This window comes from Saccostrea echinata, unplaced genomic scaffold (assembly GCF_033153115.1).
Source record: "Saccostrea echinata isolate AGI-Se365-2 ecotype Australia unplaced genomic scaffold, CSIRO_AGI_Sech_v1 ptg000086l, whole genome shotgun sequence".
NCBI classification, from domain to species: domain Eukaryota; kingdom Metazoa; phylum Mollusca; class Bivalvia; order Ostreida; family Ostreidae; genus Saccostrea; species Saccostrea echinata.
Window position 1 is genome coordinate 1,776,022 of NW_026889835.1, and position 22,264 is coordinate 1,798,285.

Here is a 22,264-nt window from a genome sequence, read left to right on the forward strand (position 1 = left end):
TTCCATAATGGCATTTCGGTTTCCTGTACAATGAAACAGCAAGTTTGCTTTCTCCATCAGAATCTTTTAAGTTTGTATCAGTGTTGCCAAGTAAAAAAAAAATACACTAGATAATTGATTAAATCGGCTCGTATGACGCGATACACCCCGAACTTGTGATTGATGCATTTTTAGCTAATTGTTATTTTACTCCTTATTTTCAGGTAGTTGTCAATTGAAAAAAAGAGAGGGTAAACATGGTAAACCTCTACAACTACACGTGTTCCTACGAGGGACTTCTACTTCCGGTTATGAGTGAATACACGTGGCCGATAGGGGTGCGGATCTTCCTCTATCTTATAGCGATGTTCTGGTGCTTCATGGGCACATCAATAGTTGCAGACTCTTTCATGTGTGGAATCGAGAAAATAACCAGTAAAACAAAAATTATTCGCATTCCAAATGCCGAGAAAAAAGAAGATAAAATGTTAGAAGTCAAAGTCTGGAACGATACAGTGGCCAATCTGAGTCTGATGGCTTTTGGTACAAGTGCTCCAGAGATTTTATTGTCTGTTATAGAAATAGTCGGAAACGAATTCAAAGCAGGGGAACTTGGTCCTGGAACTATTGTCGGTTCAGCAGCATTTAATCTTCTAGTTATTACAGGAATTTGTGTCATTTGCATTCCAGATGGAGAAATTCGCAAAATTAAAAGCATGCCTGTATATATCACGTGTACTTGCTTTAGTATGTGTGCCTATATTTGGATGGTAGTGGTTTTAAAGTGGGTGACACCGGGCGTTGTTGATATATTTGAGAGCGTGATAACGTTTTGTATGTTCCCCATTCTTCTTATGACAGCGTTTGGTGTGGACAAAGGTTGTTGGTGCAAGCGGAGAAATAAAACCTCCTCAGAACTGGAAATAGGCATAGGTAAGTCAAAGTAAGCGGAATAAGTATATCATGATACACGGAATAGGTAAGTCAAAGTAAGCGGAATAGGTCTTTATGTAAGCGAAATAGGTATACATGTCAAAGTAAGTGTTATCCGTTTGTCTGTTGAGGCTTGTCTGCAGATAGACCCGTAGCAACATTTTCAAAAGTGGGAGGGGGACCTCCCCCCCTAAAAAATAACTGCCCAAATCCTGTAATTTGCCAGTGCTCGACCTTACAGCAACAGAAAGTAGGGAGGGGGCAACCAGCATCTAAATGAAAGTTTACTATAGCAAAATAACTTACTCAGAAAAAATTGAGGGCCGTGCCTCCCTGCCCTCCCCCCTGCGTTCTAAGGGCCTGGCAGATATGCAGCTCGCTGGTCTAATAAAAAAAAATGGGATGGACGACTAGAGAGCTACAGTGCCTACCATTGTAAAAGTACATATTTATTGCGCACAAAAAGTGCGCTATTTCTCGATTTATTTCTCGTGTATTTAAACTACAATCTCAAAAAATTACTAATCGTATGTTCCTTACATATCTCTCACTATTTCCACATCAAAACATTTCCTATAACCAACAGTTCTGCCCAACGCTCTTCATGCAGATTTCGACTACAGACAAGCTGACAGAGGTCTAAGGATTATCTTGAAACTGAGCTTTTGTGTGGTGTGGTTGAGGTATAAATCCAGAACTGAGCACAACTTTTTTGTGCGCGATAAATATACATTTTTTTCTATGGTTGGCACCGTAGCTTTCTGTCGTGCATCCCATATTTTTTTTTAGACCAGCGAGCTACAAATCTGTAGCTAATTGAAGCTCAGATATCATGATTTAGCATGGTCTCGATTTTGGTTGCTATCAGAATAATCGAATCTCTTCTGTCGATTGTTTAGAAATAATTTCTTTGTTATTAGTTAGACCACAACCTTAATCGTGCTCACTCGACCACCTGACGTAATACGATAACGTCGGAAATAAAAGGATGGTGCATCTTAAATTACGTCAAAGAATAGCTGTATCAAAACTTTAAGGCTCGAATATTACTTAAGAGAACAGGAGCAGGTTTCATATAATTGAACATGATTGACGCACTTTACTAATGAGTGATATATTTACGGAAGATAAACAAGATTAAATATTTATTTCACCATCAAATTTATGTTGGAAACAAATGATTCGAGTGGTATTGTTTTTTAGAATCGATGAAGGTCAACACAAAAAAATCGATGATTAAATTTATATGATTCCATTTTGTAAACTGGAAAAGAAAAAAAAAAACAAAGAAAGTCATTTTGTTTACATGTGCATAAGATAATCCAATTTTGAAATTGTCGTGTAACAGTGTAGTTAATATTGACTAAATTGATAGAACACTTAATCTTAGCGCCATCATATTGGATACTTAATTGTCTATTGGCCTGTTAGACGTTATGACAGAACATTAACAACATTACGCGCCTGCTGTAAGGATGACTAACGAGGTTTTCTTGGTCAACGCTCTGGATTTTTTTTACCAATCCTTCCTGTTATGAAGACTGATTTTTCATCCGATTACCAATATCGCACGAACGACTCCAAAACTTCCGGAAAGCTTCTGCAAGTACTAAACTAGGTTTTCAATATAATAACAGCGAGTGTTGTATCATAATCAGCATATGCTGAAAATGGACATTTGTTGATAGAGCTAGAAATCATAAGAACTGATAAAGACTTTTTCAGCACATTTTTTGTAAAAATTAGCTTTTAACACCTTAGGTATAGGCCTAGTATTTGAAACAGACTGTTTGCAGAAAGAAAAAAAAACCCGCTGAAATGTATTGATTAGAGCAAAAACTTTTAACAGCTTAAGTTATATTTAAACAATACCATATTTATTAACTGACATTTTCTCTTTACATGTAATTAAGTTTATTAAGAAATACAAACTGTACTTCGGGTTCGTTGCCATGATGCTCTCAGTGGCGAATATGCACATTTTACTGATAAATTTATTAGTATATCCTACCAATAATCTTTCGATACATAAATATATTCACAACTTATATAGTGTTTTCAATTGCTTTACCATTATTTCCACGCCCATTTACACCAAAGCTTTTTTGTATATTCATAATCGCCTCGTTTTATCTTTCAACATCGGGCTCGATGTCATATGATGTTCTAGAAACTTCCGTCAAGATTAAGATCGGTGAATAACGAAAACGATTTGCACATTTTTGCTTTTTTATCAGTTATCACACCTTATTTAGTTTATATCACTTAATTCAAGTTTTGATCGGATAATTCAGTAATGACGTTTTATGAAATAAATACACGATTGCTTGTTGTCAGTTTCATTAAATCGCAGGTAACTTAGATCCGCCAACCGTAACCACCACCGTACTCTCTTTTTTGCTATTTCTGAGCTGTTTATCGAAAAAGAACGTAGACTTTTAATTAAATTTACGATAATTACTATGCAAGTGAAATCCAAATATAGTTTACGGACATCACCTCCTACCTAGTGTATTCTTAGAGGAGTAAGTATGAACTCTGATGCAGGCGTTTCGGAGCTTATTTGCAAAGTTTAATTAATTTAATAGTATAGATTGCACACACACACACACACACACACACCCTCACACACACACACACTGACGTTGGTTCGAGGTTATCTCTGTATTTTTAAGCTACAATCTAAAATGTTACTTAACGTGTGAAATTAACATTTTGTTCTAGTACCTTACAACAAAACATTCCCCACATGTATCTAGCTGCCTGAAATTGAGACCATAATTGAGACCATAGAAACTATATATGTATCTGCCGTTTTAGGTGACATGACAATTCGTTCCAACACCGTTCGCCTAGTTTTGTTTTCGGTCTTTTGAGTCACTTTTTCCCCACTCTGGAGTCAATATAAGTTCATTTCATATAAGTCAATATAAGTTCATTTCATTCGATTCTTGAAAATATTTAAATACGATTAACTTGATCTAAGTCATATTTAATATCAGCTTGAGAAACGAGAGTGATTCGATTAACTGTTACGCCACTTAAAATTGCTTAATAACAAAATTCTGGACCAGGTATGAATTTAATGCTTCCAATTCATGTGCTCTTGATCCCGTCCAATCAAATGGCCTTAAGTCATCGTCCCGACATACCCTCTAATCATACACTAGTACTTTCCTTGTACCAAACATGAGGTAGTAATGTTTATCCATTACAAAATTGCGCACGGCACTGTTGAAGTGTAAGTTGCGGGTCTTTCGGATGAGACCTCTAAAATTGAGAGGACGTTGGTATAATAATGAAACCAAAATGTTGAATGCCTAGTAAATTAAGGCCCTTCGCCGGAATCCTGTGACATCTCATAGGAGTGAAATAATATTGGAGGGGACCTAAAATAACAAATAATTAATCAACCAATTTCAAAGTTAAAAGGTAGGCCAACATATCTCGATGAGATTACCTTATAAATCGATCTTAGGTCAAGGTCACATCATACCCTCAGATCATAAGCTTACTTTGTGTAAAGTGTGAGCCTTGAAAATTTCTCCATTACAAAATTATGTACCAGACAAGAATTTTATTGTTCCAGTCTGTGATCTTGTTCAAGTGACTTTAAGTCCAGTTCTTAACACTCTTTGCTACGCTACTGTGTTACTACCTAACCAATTATGGCGTCTTTGTATAAAATATGAGGAAGGGCAAAGATGGCGGAGATATACACCAGGAGGCAGACGAATCACTATATCCGATTTCGTCGACAAAGAAATTTTTTTTTTCTAAAAAGACAAAAGAAATCAAATTGTCTTCGTATAGTATAGGTCAATATTATGGTCTGCGGGGCTTACATTAAAGTTTTGAAAGGAGTGTCTGAGAAAGGGATATGTCTGTTCCGTTCCTTGATTCAGGAATCAAATACTTATTTTAATTTGATTGGTTTATAAGATTTAACGTTATTCATAGCAGTTGGGGGAAAAAATCCTAACATATGAAGCAAATGTTATATTAAAGATGATTGTTTTGTTATTTGTGATGGTCTTTATTCAGCTTAATAAATGCGTATTCTGTAGTTTAGATGTTAGTTTTATTTATTATACCTCTACTGAATTTTCCCTGTATAACATTAGATCGTTAGATGTGACCAATTCCCTAGAAATCGTTATGAATGGACTATGAATAATCTCCGTGCGTTAGTCAAGTGAGCTAATCCCTGCACCAAAAGCTAATTCCAGATTATCCGTAATCCTCTAGATTTACTTTTACATTGGTATGATATGTGAATGGACTAATCTCCGTGTGTAAGTTCAGTGAGCTAATCCCTGTTATGATATCACGCTATCTGAATCTTCTAAATTTTACGTTTGTATCGGCATAATAAAACAGTTAAAATTCCAGTTCACCTCGACCAGGACTATTTCCCTCGGCTTCGCCTCGGGAAATAGTCCTGGCCTTGGAGAACTGGAATCTTGCTAACTCCCTCAATGATATACTTTAACTGTATAATAATAATAGTAATTTTAGATGATTTGGGGGGGGGGGTGGTTATCGAGGCGGGTTAGTACTCATTTTCTCTAATTCGACAAAGTACTAAGGACGTTTGGATGGTGCTTAGTATTCATAAATATATTATATTAGATGTTACATGACCATGAATTTTACTTTGAATAGGAAAGATCATAAAAGTTCAACTATATAAAATGTATTTCATGTGATGTCCCCCTTTCCTACGTAGTTTTCATTTAGACATGCTAGAATTTATACCACTTAAACAAAGCAACTATCAATTTTTGAGCTACCTCTAATCTTGAAAGGATACGTTTTTTGAATTCTAAATAATTTAAATTAATTGAACTTTAATTCCAAATTTCCCAAAGGACACTGCCAATGTCTACAATATGTTACCTAATTAGAATTAACATGGCGACGTCAGTGAAATATTTAACGAGCCATACAGTTTCTATATTCTCATGAGATTTGAGAGAGAGTAATTTGTCACTAAAGAAAGTTAATTCCAACACATTTACTGACACTGAAAGCTACTTATTTGGGTGTTGGGATTTCTCAACATTGCGCGATCCATAAGCACATTCAAAGCAAAGCAAGCAAGTCTTAATAAATTGTAATATACTTTTACTAAATTGTGGTTTAGGTCATAGAAATGGTTCTTAAAGTTTTCGGTGGATATTGTTCAGTGTAGAGTACTGTTTAAATTCTAACTACCTGTATTATGAAGCACGGGAAATTGAAGTTTAAATACCAGAATGTCAACGAAAAATTCATTGTAAATATAAGAAAAACAATATATTTTGCTTTGGAGACTATATCTGGCCACCATGAACTTTATTTTTGTCATTTTTACTTAATGTGTTACTTTTCATAAAAGCATTCTCATATTTTAGTTGTATAAACATGTTAAATATTAATATGTAAATCTATCATGTCCCATAGACAGATATTAGTATAGCTAACAGCAACACCATGCTAAAAGTGTATGAACTATTTGAGAAAGACAAATGAGCATCGATCACGTTTCCTGATATAATCTTTTATGTACCATTTGGTCCACTATTGTCTTTCGTTTTATCATTTGCAAATAAATATTTAATGTCGATTCCATTATCAAGGTTTTCCTTATTTTTATACATCAATCGAACCTTTAAATCAATACAGTACTAGATTTTACTTTTTGGTTTTTTGAACATTTGCCAAGTGTTATCCTATATGCAAATCAAGCATAATCAACAGATGCAGTATAGACAGAAAGGCCTTCAATGTGACACAAGTCGAAATTTACAATTTTATCTATAATGCAAGAAAATTTGGAACAACTTTTACCCTTTATTTTAGAATTTAGCAAGATTGATGCAGACGACGAATCGGAAGCCACGGTAGACATCATTCACATGGCGAAGGATCTGAGCAGGAACCATAAAGAACTGACGGAGGACGAGGCAACACTTCTACTGACTAAACAGTTACAGGAACACCACCACCACAACGCGGGGTGGTACCGGGTACACGCCGTCAGGGGCCTTACTGGCGGCCACCGACTTCTTCCCAAGATTAACCACACTTTGAAAGAGGTACATATGTAGTGGAAAGCAACCAAAAAACAAACATAAAAAAAAACATTGCCCATTAAAAAAAACTAAGCAGTGAAATGTATCATTTCCTTCACTGACGAAAAATACAGTAGGCCTTTGTACTACATGTGCAGTAGGAATATCAATTTTGATACGGAAGTCTATCTTCCCAGAAAATGGCAAATACAAAAATTAAAATGTGATAAAATTCCTTGACTAGATTAAAAAAAAATGCTAATTAGCTCTTTAGTTGTGTTGTGTCATAGAGGATACCGATATTTAAAATATATTTAACATACTTATCTAACATACTTATAATACAGCTAAATAATTTTTTTTCAGCTCTATGAAAAAATAAATAGACAAAAAGAAATGGAACAACACATGAACGAAAATATGGATGTATCCACGGTGGATCTAAGCGAGAGTGGAACGCGGGCTGTGGTGGAATTTACGGCTTCCTCTGTTGCAGTATTGGAGAATGAGGGGAAAGTCCGAGTGGGTATAAGGCGATACGGCAAAGTGGACATCCCTGTCACAGTCAGGTACGTCATTTTGTCATAAAGTATTCACTGATTTTATTTTGAACAAATCATATCAAAAGGATTCATTTTATAGAAGAAAAAAAAAACACCAAGACGTTCCAATATATGTGTGCTTGAGCGTATAATTGTACAGTGTATATTATACGATCTTTGACATCAAATATAAGATAATAACTTTTATGTCAATAATTATGCACTTTTCGTCAACAGAGTAGAAACAATCGACGGAAGTGCCGAGGAGGGAAGCGATTACAAGCCTTTGAAAGAAGATATTACGTTCGCCGTCAATGAGAGGTTACGCGAGGTCTACATTGAAATCATAGATGACGACGAATGGGAACCAGATGAAATCTTCTTTGTCAAGCTGAGTTTACCTCACGAACAAAAAGATGTCGTGATAGGAAAAATGGCAATTAACCAAATTACCATTATAAATGATGATGGTAAATATTACAAAAATAGTAATCACTATACAATATACATTGAGGGCAGAATGCCTTTTATCGGACCAAAGAACAAATCAAGTCCCTAGGTTCGAGGATTCGGCAAAATGCATGTTACCCAAACCAAAGTCAATAATTGTTATGTAATACCTTTTACTTTTTATCATAACGTATCCTGCACTAGCTTCCATTTTTGCGATGAATACCATGTTATGGCAAGGTAAATTTATAAATAATAGATGAATAAAAATTAAAGAAAAATACTTTATCTTAGTGCATTAAATGCTCTTCAAAGATTAGGAAAGGCCAATATAAAAGTGATGTATATTTCGTTTACCCGCAAAATGCAAACAAGATATAGCTGATTCCGCCTACTCTGACGTAAGGAATGTCATAGCGGTTCATCATCTTACCGAGCGCTCCAACATCAGTAAAACATTGGTAAAGCGTTATAAAGGAAACGATTTTAAAGGGAAAATACTCTTCTCCAATATTGAGCGTAATTTTTTTGACTGTTTTTGTCTTTCTTGTAGAACCGGGTAAAATAGAATTTTCAAAACCCAGCTATATTATCCGGGAAAGCAACGAATGTGCTCAAATTTTTGTCAACCGAGTGAACGGAGCAGACGGTACAGTCACCGTTAGGTGGCGCACCAAAGATCTTACAGCGGTTCACAACAAAGACTATACAGGAGGAGAAGGAACGCTAACTTTTGAACATGGGGAGACAAGCAAAACCATCAATCTAAAAATCCTCGAGACTGATGTAAGTTTTTTTTACGTTTGAAAATGTAAAATTTTGTGGTCCCTATAAATGACAACTGATCGCCTTTTAAGGTTTATTTCTTATTTCAATAATCCAAACAATTTATATTTTATCATGTTTTTATTACCCTATTAAGTATCCATATGCAAATATCATAGATGGCATCGCTCGCATTCTACAAGCAATTGCAACAACTAATATCATGATCAGTTTCAAAGTAAATCTCATATTCATCTAGAATCAATTTTTCTAATGTTAAATGTAATATAGATTATTACTCTATGAATGGTGAGTTTTACACATCACAGATATCGATTGATTTTCAAAGTTGAGTAGTTTATTGCGAACGTAACAAACACGGGGCTTCGATTAATCACAGGAGTCGTTTCAGTGGTTCATTAGTGGCTTCATGGGACTCAATCTTGAGCTTCTGTCTTAATTGAAAGTATAAATAACTTTTGAAGTTTACAGGTTAACTAAAATACAATGTGTATTATTATCCTGAAATCGCATATTGGAATTGAAGTTTATAATATTTTAAAATTCGCTATATATTTTTATTCAATATATAGATGAATAAAATTTAAACAAAAATAAGTATTTTTGAATTCACTTCACTTCTTTTTTTTCCTGATATTTTTAAATTATCTTAATGTGGGTTATTATTCTAATTCAATCAGATTCATGACGGAAAAGAACAGGTAACATATGACGTCACTTCCGAAATATATTTTGTGTGAGCTACCGATATGAAATCATGTGGTATTGTATCCGACTGGACTCCAGTTGTCAGATCCAAGTTACTACCTGTTTCGAGAATATTATCAAGTTTATTATCCCCTAATACAGCAACCAATTCCCACGCCAAGCTGAACAAAAAAAACCTTGTTATTATCGTTCAATAGACACCAAGTAGACAGTGAAGTTTTAATATATCTACTGAAACCACATCAATGTGTTGAAAATACCATGGAAGAATTCGTGCCGCGTTAAATGGTTTCAAAGACTTGTACACCATGGCGCAATAAAACGGCAACCAAATAAAGACGGCAGTATACCAGAAAAAAAGAGTCAATCTAGTTACTCTTTACTTAAACAGAATAAAACAATGAAAGGGAATCTGAAAGTTGAAGATTAGTAATGAAATATGTAGAAAACGAAAGGTATTCAAGCTTAAAAAGTCCATTGAAATAATACAAATTTGGAGCAGAGCAAAAAAGGACCTTTAAAAATATCAGAGGTGGGACCAGGTGCCATGGGGAAGTAAGCATCCCCTGTCCACCGGTCACACCAGGCGTGTGCACTCGGCACACCTCGGCCGATTCGTACCTCATCAAACCTCGGCTGTATCATGTAAACCTCCATTGAGCCGGAGCTACTTTATACGCAATATGGCTGCGCCCTACATTTACACGTGCACAGTGCTGAATTCGATCCGTTAACAAACATGTGATTATGTAAAGAAACTAAGTGCATTTTTCTTGGTAAGTGTTATTCTTAGTGTAACCTGTATGCTTTTGAAAATTTTCATCGTATATCAGATGCATGTTTATTATCGTTTTCAAAGCGTTACGTTTTCCCTAAGCGGTAAACAGGCAGCCTTATCACAAATGTTAAGCGGAGACGCATATCAAGTTTCCTAGTACAGCCGATGTTTGATGAAGGTGACGGAATCAGCCGAGGTTTGCCGAATGCAGGCGTGTGCTTATTGTCATGATCGGGCAAACGAAAAATCCGTAGACAAGTCAGGCCATTCCATTGGCAAGTTTTTTTTTCTCTGTTTAGCGTCTACCCATCTTTCAAAAACCTATCTACCTATTCGCAAAAAACACACAAACCAAAAAATAAAACACAAACTTTATCTATACTACTATATTAAAATTATAGATTTGAATTTTTGGCCTTTAATACCGATAAATCGGAAGAGCACTGTCTTTTGTTTTATATATTTTAAACATCATTGGTACTTGAAGATTACCAATTTGTTTTTATTTTTTCTCAATTAAGCTTCGCTAATTAATAATCAACGAAAATTCCTCAAAAAATTCCGGAAATCATCTGGATTTTTTGGATTTTACAATCTTGCGATTGCACATTACATTCACGCTAAATCACGGTGCTCAAATCAGAGAAGACGAAAGTAAATACTAAGTAGATATATATTTGTTATTTTATGATTTCTCTAATAAGAAATTATAAATATATATGAACAGAAATATAGCAAATTTCCAATGAAAATTTACACGTATTTGTATTATCGTTTCTGAGTTTATCCATGTAAATGTGATATTGTGGCCACGTGGGTAATCATTCGCCATCTCGGAGACACATTTATTATATGTTATTTATGTCTCTGGCCATCTCAACGGAGGCAAAAAACTCATGATCGTATGAGCAATATTAATGAAACTACCCGATTTTATTTTATCCTTCCTTTCTTTTATGCTTTTTTGAGAGGAAGGGGGGGGGGTTACAACTCCAGCTAGAATCACATCTTAGTGAAGTAGGCATTCTTTTTCCGCCAAAAATTACAATAACTACTATATTAAAATTATAGACTTGAATTTTGGCCTTTAATACTGATAAATCGGAAGAGTACTGTTTTTGTTTTATATATTTTAAACATCATTGGTACTTGAAGATTACCAATTTTGTTTTTATTTTTTCTCAATTAAGCTTCTATTTTTATTACTTTTTCTATGTACTAATTCAAGGATATTACATTAACTTTTATCAAAACAGACAGTCTTGAGAGCATTTTCTTATATCATATATAAAGTACATTTGATATTCATAATTTTTATTATGATCTCTTGAACAACCAGTATGTTTTTTTGGGGGGGCGGGGGGGTATTTGCAAGATAATCTGTTCTGCTTCACATCTGCTAAATTGTGTAAAAATACCAGTGTACCACATTTGTCCATTTTCATTTCTGCTTTTACAGATTATATACATGTCTATTACCTGTGTATATATAAAGTATATGTATTAGTAGTGCTTAAGTCTTTTATTGTTGAGGTCATATTTTGAACAAGCTGAGACCTGCAGTGTTAAAATTGTTACAAATTTTTTTACACCGTAAGTTTAATAACTGATTGTGTAAAAATACCAGCTTAGTACATTTCTTCATTTTCATTACTTTGCTTGATATGTATCAGCAGTGCTCAACTCTTTGTTGATGTCATATTTTCAATAAATATCCATAATTTCTTTTATTAAATTTGTTTGGAAAGGTGAAATTTATGTAAGCTCCGGCGTGATTCGAACTCAAGACTTGATTTATAGCTAACTGGGGATCAAATCCATTCTGCGCTACGCCGTTACGCAACAATTTTGAAAAATTTTGAAAAAAAAAAACCAAACAAACAAAACAAAACACAAACAAAAAAACCCCCAGAATTATATTCACATTCATTGTTTATTTCAAAAGTACCTTACAACATGAATGTGTCAAAGTCTAGTAGTCATAAAAATAACGTCGCTCAAAGGATTTGATTTCATTATTCTATTTTTCTCGCAGAAAAAAACCTATTCTTCAGCAAAATCAAGGTATTCAATGCTTACAATATCCTAATTTGACATATTGTAGACAAATATTTTGAGAAATTGACAGAATTCAGTGATTTTGACCAGAATATTCAATTTGAGGACTCATGACTTTGTTTGTTTTTTGTGATATGTGGTGTCAAAAACCAAGGCGCACGCGGACGCTAAACATAGAAAAAACTTGGAATGGCCTGACAGTGTGTAAATAATGGCTTAACAATATGTATGTTTCAAGTGATGTGATTTTTAAAATTAAAATAAATCAAACCTCAGATCTCATGATGTGTAATGCATGTATTTTGGTTACAGAATAACTAATGCATTTCTAACTATGCCATCAGAATATTTCCAATTGTTGTCCAAGACAAAGGTACTTCTTTTTAAAGCTATTATTTTCACTTTTTTTATTCATACCGAAATTTCTTCTTTCAACTAAACAAAGAAAAAGTCCCATGTTTGATTTTAGATATAGTTTTTCGTTAAGGTAACAAGTTGTATACAAACCACAGTCCTATTCAACTACTGTTAATAGTAACTGTACTTCTAGTACTGGTGATCTAAGAGCACTGATCTAGCCAGTAACAAGTCAACCGACCAGGATAAAAACAATACCACTTGAATACATATCTGCTGCTTTGTAAATATATTTAAAGAAAATTATGATAGAATTAATTAATAGAAATTTAGCGTAGCATTTTAAATATTTTAATGTTGTACAATGTAAATACCATTCGTTTAGAATTTACATAACAACCCATGTACAACTTAGGATTTTGTAGCAAGCACTGAATGTAGTAAGCACTGAATTTTCTTTTCAATTGTAAAGTTTGGTTTCTGAATACAAATTTTAATCCATTGTCTTAAGTTTTTGTCATCATTTGTGCATAGAAGCCAAACCTTACAGTTTAAAAATGAACTTGACTTATGATGGTTTAACTAAGGTTACAGGTAAGCAGGATTTGTTGTTCCATGAATTGCTTTGTCCTTTGTTTTTTGCCTTTATACAGAGATTACCATTATGGACATTTCCATGTACACACAGCAGAAAGAAAGAAAAATAAAAACTAACACACAATAAAATTTGTTTCTAAATTTGTTTTTAATTTATAGAAAAACGATGTAGGTCACTATTATTTCACCTACTTGTACAGGTGTTGGAAAGGGATCACAGTTTCCAGGTAGAGCTATTTTCGCCGTCAACCGGTTCTTCCCTAGGAAAGATCAGCAAGGCGATAGTCACCCTCGTCAATGACACCGGTGAGTAATTAATATTTCTGGGAGAGAGTGGTAGTAGTGACGGTTGTGAATTCTTTAGCATTGGATATCAAGAATCTGTTAGACAATATTACACAATTATTCTTTTTTAAGGGCAATACGCTGATTTAGCTACCCGAAGAGTAGGGTTTTGACAAAAGCAGCAAGATTGGACAACAAAAATAAACATAACCAATCGTATTAATTTGGAAGTTCCCAATCAATTTTGGTACAATTAAAAAAATCAAATGTTCACCTGAAAGGTCTGGTGCGGTTGAACCTGAATTTTTATGATTTTTAGAATGTTAAGAATTTTCTATCACGATATATTTATGACCATTTTTTTCTCAGAAGTCAAATTACATGTACTTCTGATTCAAACTAAAATTGGACAGCAAGAATGCCATGTCAACTGTGAAATGTGCTTTTCATTTTGCATATAAAAACATCTCATTAATTTTCAAGGTTTGATTTTACAATATTCTTGTTATAAAATTCCCATTTCACCTTAGTGCTTTTTTTTTTTTTTTTTACCTTTTCTTACCTGTATTTCGCAGTTAAAGCGAAATAGGAACACACCTTCATTTTACCCAATGTCATGTATAGCTGGAGCGAATTTACTCCTTTCAGTTTTCTTTTCGTGAATTTGATTTTCAGTGTTTTCCTTTTAGAATTTGATGGTCTTGTATCGAGAATTGCAAATCAAACAAAGAAAAATCTGGATGGGTTACGATTAGATACGACCTCGTGGAAAGAGCAGTTTAATGAAGCAATGAATGTAAATGGCGGGGACATTGAGAACGCCACACTCATTGACTACGTATTACATTTCATCTCATTTTTCTGGAAGGTAAATCACGTTATAAATGTAAACACACTTTAATAACGACTCTCCCAATTTATCGTTTAAGTTTTCTGATTTACAAAATAGATACCTTTTATAAATTTGAACATTGAATCATTCATATCATGATCATTACATGAAAAACGACTTACACTATTTCCTTTGTATTTCTCTAGGTTTTGTTTGCCTTTATTCCTCCGCCCTCCATTGCTGGTGGTTATCTCACCTTTTTTGGGTCTCTAGCGTTGATTGGTCTCATGACAGCTTTAATATCCGACTTAGCAAGCATATTCGGATGTTTAATTGGGTTAGAAAAGACTGTAGTCGCTATCACATTTGTTGCCTTGGGCACCAGTATGCCCGATACATTTGCCAGCAAGACGGCGGCAATCAACGAAAAATACGCCGACAGTTCCATTGGCAACATCAACGGAAGTAACGCTGTGAACGTCTTCCTCGGCCTGGGGCTCCCATGGCTGATTGCCTCCATATATTGGGAAGTCAAGGTTTGTGAATTTCGTCTGGTGTTCACCCATGTTTTAGACTAGTGAGCTACAGACCTTCGGCTAAAAAAAACTTCACTTTTGAACCTCTGTGGTTTGTCTAGACAACCACCCTCACAACGTCAGGGGCCCTGGGTCAACACGCTGCAACGGCAACGTGTTGACTCAGGACCCCTGATGTTGTGAGGATGCTAGACAACATGTCAATCATGATATATATCATTAAAACGAAATCCCTCCCCCCAAAACTCTGTGGCTTTAGGTAAAAATTATTGACATAAACTTTAAAGCAAAAGGGTCATTTTTGTGCGTGTATTTCGGGGGTAAGGGGGAGGGGACTTTCTATATCAAAATTTATGGTCAGCTTGATATGACAGCTTGATTCTCAACCGAAATCACTATATTTTGCTCACATTTAGCAGATCATGCGATGAAATGGCACCGACGCCCTGAAATAAATAAAGCTGGAGTATCTCCCCGATTTATCAACATTCAATTTATTGAGTGTTTAACAAAATCACAGAAGAAATTTGAAATATTTTACTTATTAGGAGACATAAATAACCCAATAAAAGTTAAAGAGAGTTCTGCTTGGTTTTATCCTGTCATTTAAACCAAAAGAAATTGAATTAAAAACGATATTCACCAAAAATGTAATAAAAAGATGTCGTCATTCATAATGGTCCGCGAAAAAGTACTTCCTTTGTGCAGTTATTATCTTCAAGGCTTTAAACGTTCAAGGACTGTAGAAGCTTCATTTGCATACCTGCACTCTTAACAATCATATCACATAATGATTAAAAAATTGAACCAACTGATCCTTTGTAATCATTCAGTATGACGTTTTACACCTTTTTCTTTTACAGGGGGAAAGCTTTACGGTACCTGCTGACACCTTGGTATTTAGTGTGATCTTGTACTCTTCCTGTGCAATTTTAGCCATTTTGGTTTTGCTGGTTCGGCGGAAGGTTGCTGCCTTTGGAAACGGTGAACTAGGCGGACCAAAGGGTTTGAAGATAGCGTCTGGATTATTTCTAGTGACTTTGTGGTTCTTTTATGTTATAATGTCATCGCTACAAGCATATAAAGTTATAGACATTAACATATAATAATGGTTGTGTCCGCCATTTGTAGGCTGTGATACATTTTTCGTCTAAATCTGTGATACGTTGTTGTTTTTGTTGGCTCTTGCTATTCATGTTATTTTTTTTCTCATATAAATAATATTACATCTTTTTGCTTTTCAATTCTCCATGTTTTAGGGGACATTTTTGTCAATGTGTGATAATCTATTCAACGTTTTAGACCTAGAACGACTTCTCTACTAGCGATAAAGTGAATATTAATCCATTTCGACATATAAGCCAAAGTAAATCATTTTACAGAAACCGATATCCATATTTTATATCCCTAGCTACAATCAATATACAGGTTAGAATTGCAGAAACGATTATCGATCATTAGAAATATGGGAAATGCTATGATGAGTTGTCCGTTTTTTGTTAAAATATTTGCATACACTAATCATTAAAGCGATGTACCATGTGATTCTGATGATAAGAATTGATTTTTTTCCAGCCTAAGACAATATATCGTAGGTCAGGGTTGTACACTTAGCATCTATAATCTTGCAATGAATTTAAGGTTCAATTTATATGTATTCGGTTCATAAACTTGCAATGAATTTAAGGTTCAGTTTCTACATAAGCGGTATATAAACTTGCAATGAACTTAAGGTCAATTTAAACGTACTCCAATTTATACGTACGAGGTTTATAATCTTGCAATGGATTTAATGTTCAAGACATAAGCAGGTTCTACAAGTCCTAGTTGAAGATCTATAGTTCATTGGTCTGAAAATTCTTGGAAGGAGGTCCAGCGATGCATATCATCAACCTAAATAAATTTGATAATTCTTAAGCGAATATCGAGAGAGAATTATCGGGGACCAGAAAATGTACAAAATTGACTTCCAACGTGTTTCCACTGTACCCACGGAGATTGAGACTCAACCTCCCCAGTTAATTTTAAAACAGTATTTTCAACGTTAAAATACATTTCAACTCGCTAGTTTGCCATTTTAGCACATTTTTAAACAGTTGAAAGTATACCGTTTAGCATATGAAATCCTAAAATTTATGGCAAAGTTTGAATTAAGAGGTGGAAACTCTCCAATAATTACATTTTGAACATTAAAACGTAGTATTAGAAATATATAGTTCATTCTATATACATGTGTATGCGATACATCTTTGCTTGTGAAAAATACATACAAAATAGTTTCACATTCATTGTTACAAAAAGGATAATTGTCGCTTTCTTTTCTCTTTTTTAAGATGGTCTTTAACAGAAAAATACTATCTATTAATAGGTACATTTGTAACTTCTGTTTATGATAGTAAACTATAGTTTACTATTGTATCAAAAATTTTACAATGGTAAATCAAAGTATTTTGACTATGGATTTCAGATTGTTATATTTTATGTTATCCAATTCATACTTGTCATACACATTTTGTTAGGGTAGATTTACAGGCAGTACTAGTGTTTTATGTAAACTTCTAAACTGTAACCATTGCACATCGGAATTTGGAGATTTCTGAAACCACACTTTAAAAATATCTTTGAACTCCATTTCTGGTAAGCCTATCTGAATTCTATTCAGGGAATTAACACAGTAGGCTTCACATTCTTCAAGTTAATACAAGTACTTTCATATATAGGTTATATATAGGTTTTATTTATCTATTTTATTTATCAGTCAATATCAATAATTTTATGTAACAGTGGTAAAAAGGGACGCTCTAACTTTGCAAAATTTTCTCTGGAAAATTGTATCTGCTTTAAAAATTTTGAAATAGCACTGATGAATTTGGAATTTTTCCACAAATTAAATTCTCTCTAGACAAAAAAGAACTTATGACATATAAGAAATCATCAATTATATACCAGTCTTTATTACAAAAAAAAGTAAAACAGAACAAAAACAAACAAAAAAAAAACAAACAAACAAACAAACAAACAAAAAAACAACAAAACAAAAAAAAAAAAAACAACAACAACAACAAAAAAACAAAAACAAAAAAACCACACTTTTTATTTACTTTAACAGAAGCGTTGAACCACACGGAGATGATAAAATTTCAGAATGTGTAACTTTCAACTTGTTAAAACATTACTAACAGCCAAAACTCTAAAACATCTGTCCAAAATGTAGTACATTTCAAAAGTTTCAACACAAATACAATCATCATTTATTAATTTTAATAATATATTATCAGGATCTTGTCCATGTATTATTTCAAATCTACTCAGCCATGAGTGGCTTCCCTTAATGCTCCTTAAAAAAAAGAAAAAAACTATTTCGTGGTGGCAATGGGGGGGTGGGTTCCACGTTTTCTAGGAGAGGGGGTCCCAAGTCATTTTTATTTGCTTCAGTATAAACTTTTAATAACTTTGCAAATTCCGGGGGGGGGGGGGTCCAGCCCCCCCCCCTTCCTCTAGATCCGCGCATGTCTATTATTCCACTAGATATGAGATGATGTCCACAAACTATATTCAGATTCCATTTACATACTAATTTTCGTAAGTTTAGTTAAAAGTCTACTTTCTTTTTCGATAAACAGCCGTGAAATAGTAAAACAGAGAGTACGGTGGTAGTTATGGTTGGCGGATCTAAGTTACTAGCAATTTTTATTGAAACTGACGACAACAGTCGTTTGATTATTTAAAAAAAAGGTCATTAATGAATTACTCAGTGAAAACCTGATTTAAGTGATACAGAAGAAGTAAGTTATGATTACTGATTAAAAACCAAAATGTGCAAATCGTTTTCGCCAGTATCCGATCTTAGTTTTATACATCTATATCGTCATGGAAATTTCTAGAACTTCAGATGACATCGAACCCGATGTTAAAAGAAAAAAACCCGAGGCAATTATAACACTACATGAATATAACAAGTTAAATTGATGCAAAGCATCAAATCGGCCGCGAAAGATATTTAGCATTTTAAAGTATTTCCACAAGGAAGAATCCGAGAAAAAAATCAAAGTAGAAAAAGTACCGAAGTACAAATTGTATAAACTTGCAAAACAGAAAATGTCAATTAATGAAGATGATGAATATGGTTTTATGGATGAATAAGATTTTCAAAAATTATGCTTTTATAAATTTTTCTGCATACAGTCTGTTGTATTAAATGTAAGGTCTATACATAATTTAAGGTGTGAGAATCAAATTTTTACCCCCCCCCCAAAAAAAAATGTGCTGACAAGTTCACGAAAAATAACTTTTTACCTGTATATTCGTAGACTTTTAAACTTCTTTATCTATACTACTAATGAAAAATAAAATATTAATTCATCCCACAATTAGTAATTAAGAATAAACAAGCAAATTGAAAGAATTGTGGTCCCCCGCTTTCGGTGTCTTAGTCAAGTGGATAGGATGCCATTATTTATGGCATATTGTTACTGTCTTGTTTGTGTGTCCTGTCTTGTCTGTGCATTATACAAAAAAGACATTAATTATTGAATTAATAACAGTTATCGTGATGGTTATGACAAAGAGTATAGCTTCTCAAAACTACATCAAACTTCAAGACCAAGGTCATGAGGTCAAATATAATAAAATCCCCCAAAAGGTATTGTTACAAGTAATGCACATGTGAAACTAGAACTGTCCAAAAAGGACAAATACCCCCCCCCCCCCCCGCAGGGTTTTCAGAGAGGGTGCCAAGTCACTAATACTAGTATTTGATGGATCTAAGAGGTGTTCACAATTTGTTTAAACATTTAGAGGGAAAATTTACTGGTAATTGCTCATTAAACTTTTTTTTAATGAATGAAACTAAGGCGCAGCCTAATAAAACATCAATACTTATAATAACATTTTTTATTACATTGAAAAAATAAATAACAATTTTTCAAGTATTTCTCTGTTGGAAAGTATGGATGCATTATTTATCCATTTTTTCTACAGTGACTATAGGTCAAGATCATGACACACCCTCAGGTCATAAGCAATCTTTGTGCGAAGTGGAAACTCCCAACATCCCAACATTATTCTCCATAAGAAAGATACAGACCGCGCAAAGAATTATGAACTTTTTCTGTCAGTGATCCTGAACTTGCCCAAATGACCTTGGGTCAAAATCATGACACACCCTCAGGTCATAAGCAATCTTTATGTGAAGTGGAAACTCCCAACATCCCAATATTATTCTCCATAAGAAAGATACAGACGGACATGAATTATGAACTTTTTCTGTCAGTGACCTTGAAATTGCCCAAATGACCTTGGGTCAAGGTCATGACACACCTTCAGGACATAAGCAATCTTTGTGTAAAATGTGAACTCACCAAGTTTATCCGTAAGAAAGATATGGACTGGACACAAATTATGAATTTTTTTTTCAGTGACCTTGAACTTGCCCAAATGACCTTGGGTCAAAGTCATGACACACCCTCAGGTCATGAACAATCTTGTGTAAAATGGGAACTCACCAAGTTTATGCATAATAAGATATGGACTGGACACGAATTATGAACGTTTTCTTTCAGTGACCTTGAACTGCCTATATGACCTTGGGTCAAGGTCATGACACACCTCCAGGTCATAAGCAACCTTTGTGTGAAGTATGAGATTCTAATGTTCCTCCGTAAGAAAGATATGGACCGGACACGTTTGCACAGACAAACGGACAAGGTGATTCCTATATAAACCCCCCCCCCCCCCAAACTTCGTTTGCAGGGGATATAAAAATATATCAAAAACCAGAGTACACAATCGGAAAAGCCTTGAAACAGGTAATGCATATGTCAAATGTAAGTGCCATATCTTTTCTCAATCAAAAGTTAAAAGCAATATTAACTTTTTTTAAATTAAGTCAAACTTCAAGTTCAAGGTCATGAAATTAAAAATCATACTAGTACATTTGGAAATGCTTGTCACAGATAATGTACGTGTCGAATAGGAATGCCCAATCTTCGCTCCTTCAAACCTTATCAACAGTGATGAAATGTTTGAAAATTATGTCAAACTTTAAGGTCAAGGTCACAGGGTCATATTTCAAAGCACATTCGGAAAAAAATTGACAAAGGTAATGCACTTGTCAAATATGAACCACAGGTACTTGTGGACGCCCCCCCCCCCCCCCAATGTTCAACACCGGGGCTTGTTAGACATTTTTTTCACAAATTATATTTATTGCACTTATTCATCATGTGTACCATAGGAAAAAATCGTGAAAACCCCAAAATAATCGTTCCACACAAAAATACCCCACTACACATTATAAAAGAGGTATTTTTGTGTGGAACGATTATTTCGGGGTTTTCACGATTTTTGAAATATGAGCAGGTCAAACTTCAAGGTCAAGGGGTAAAAAAATCATAGTATATTTGGAAAGGCCTTGTTACAGGTAACATACAAGTGAAATATGAAAGCCCTACCTCCTCTCATACAAAAGTTATGACCAAGGTTAAAGTTTTTGTGACAGACAGACTGACAGACGAAATTTATAATGTCCCCTCGCTTTCGTGAAAGCGGGGGACAACAAACAGTTCATATCAAAGAATATATGGATGCATAATTTATTTTTTCGATACACTAGGACAAGAATGGAGAGGATTAAACAGAGGAAAACTACATGTATAAAACTTGAAATTTCACATTTTATAAATAATTACTACAAATTATGAATCAAAACCTTTGTGATGGCAAAAAACAAAAACAAAACAAAACAAACAAACAAAAACAAACAAAAAACAACAACAAACTTCAAAAGCAAAATCTGAACAACACAAAAGCAAAATTTATTCAGAATCATTACATTTCGTAAATGTAGAATATTTTCACGTAATCGTATCAGTTCTGAGTACTCCTCTAGATTTTTGAAATTATCAATAAATATACATTTTTTCAACGAGGGGCATTTTTATATGCATAGCTTCTAGTATACATGTACATAGTGCTCCACCCGGGACTCGAGAAGAGCTATGGTTGGAATCATCTGACAAGGTAAAAAAAGGAAAGGCTTTCTAAGGTAGTTCTAAGCATCGCATTAACACTTGGACCCATGGCTTGACTGCCCAGTAAAATTTTCAATCATGATGATAGAATACCCTTCTATAAATTAAAAGTAAGCCATGCCAAGAAAGACTACTCGTGGATTTGAAATCGTTAACTACTAGGAAGATAGTTATATTTTTCCTTAGGACCAATAATGTAGAGTAGACATAGTATGTCGAGCATCCGTATATGGCATAGTCTGACACATTCAGATTAAGCATTGATGTATGACGTAACACAATATGACGTCATTTTTACCATGCCAGTATATATAAAAACACCGAAGTTGTAGTAAA

At 34.2% G+C, this 22,264-nt stretch overlaps 1 protein-coding gene across 2 annotated transcripts; it reads left to right on the plus strand.

The window, feature by feature from the left end:
- Positions 1-213: 213 nt before the first annotated feature.
- LOC133176991 (sodium/calcium exchanger 3-like) lies at positions 214-16,097 on the plus strand. Of its 2 annotated transcripts, XM_061312065.1 has the most exons (10): positions 214-912; positions 6,757-6,992; positions 7,335-7,537; positions 7,748-7,980; positions 8,514-8,746; positions 9,427-9,447; positions 13,445-13,550; positions 14,219-14,397; positions 14,568-14,897; positions 15,761-16,097. In XM_061312065.1, the coding sequence occupies exons 1-10, from the start codon at positions 237-239 to the stop codon at positions 16,001-16,003; spliced, it is 2,460 nt and encodes an 819-aa protein (XP_061168049.1). In that variant the 5' UTR covers positions 214-236; the 3' UTR covers positions 16,004-16,097. The 2 variants fall into 2 exon arrangements, with proteins under 2 accessions (XP_061168049.1, XP_061168050.1); XM_061312066.1 differs by lacking the exon at positions 9,427-9,447.
- The last annotated feature ends 6,167 nt before the right edge of the window (positions 16,098-22,264 follow it).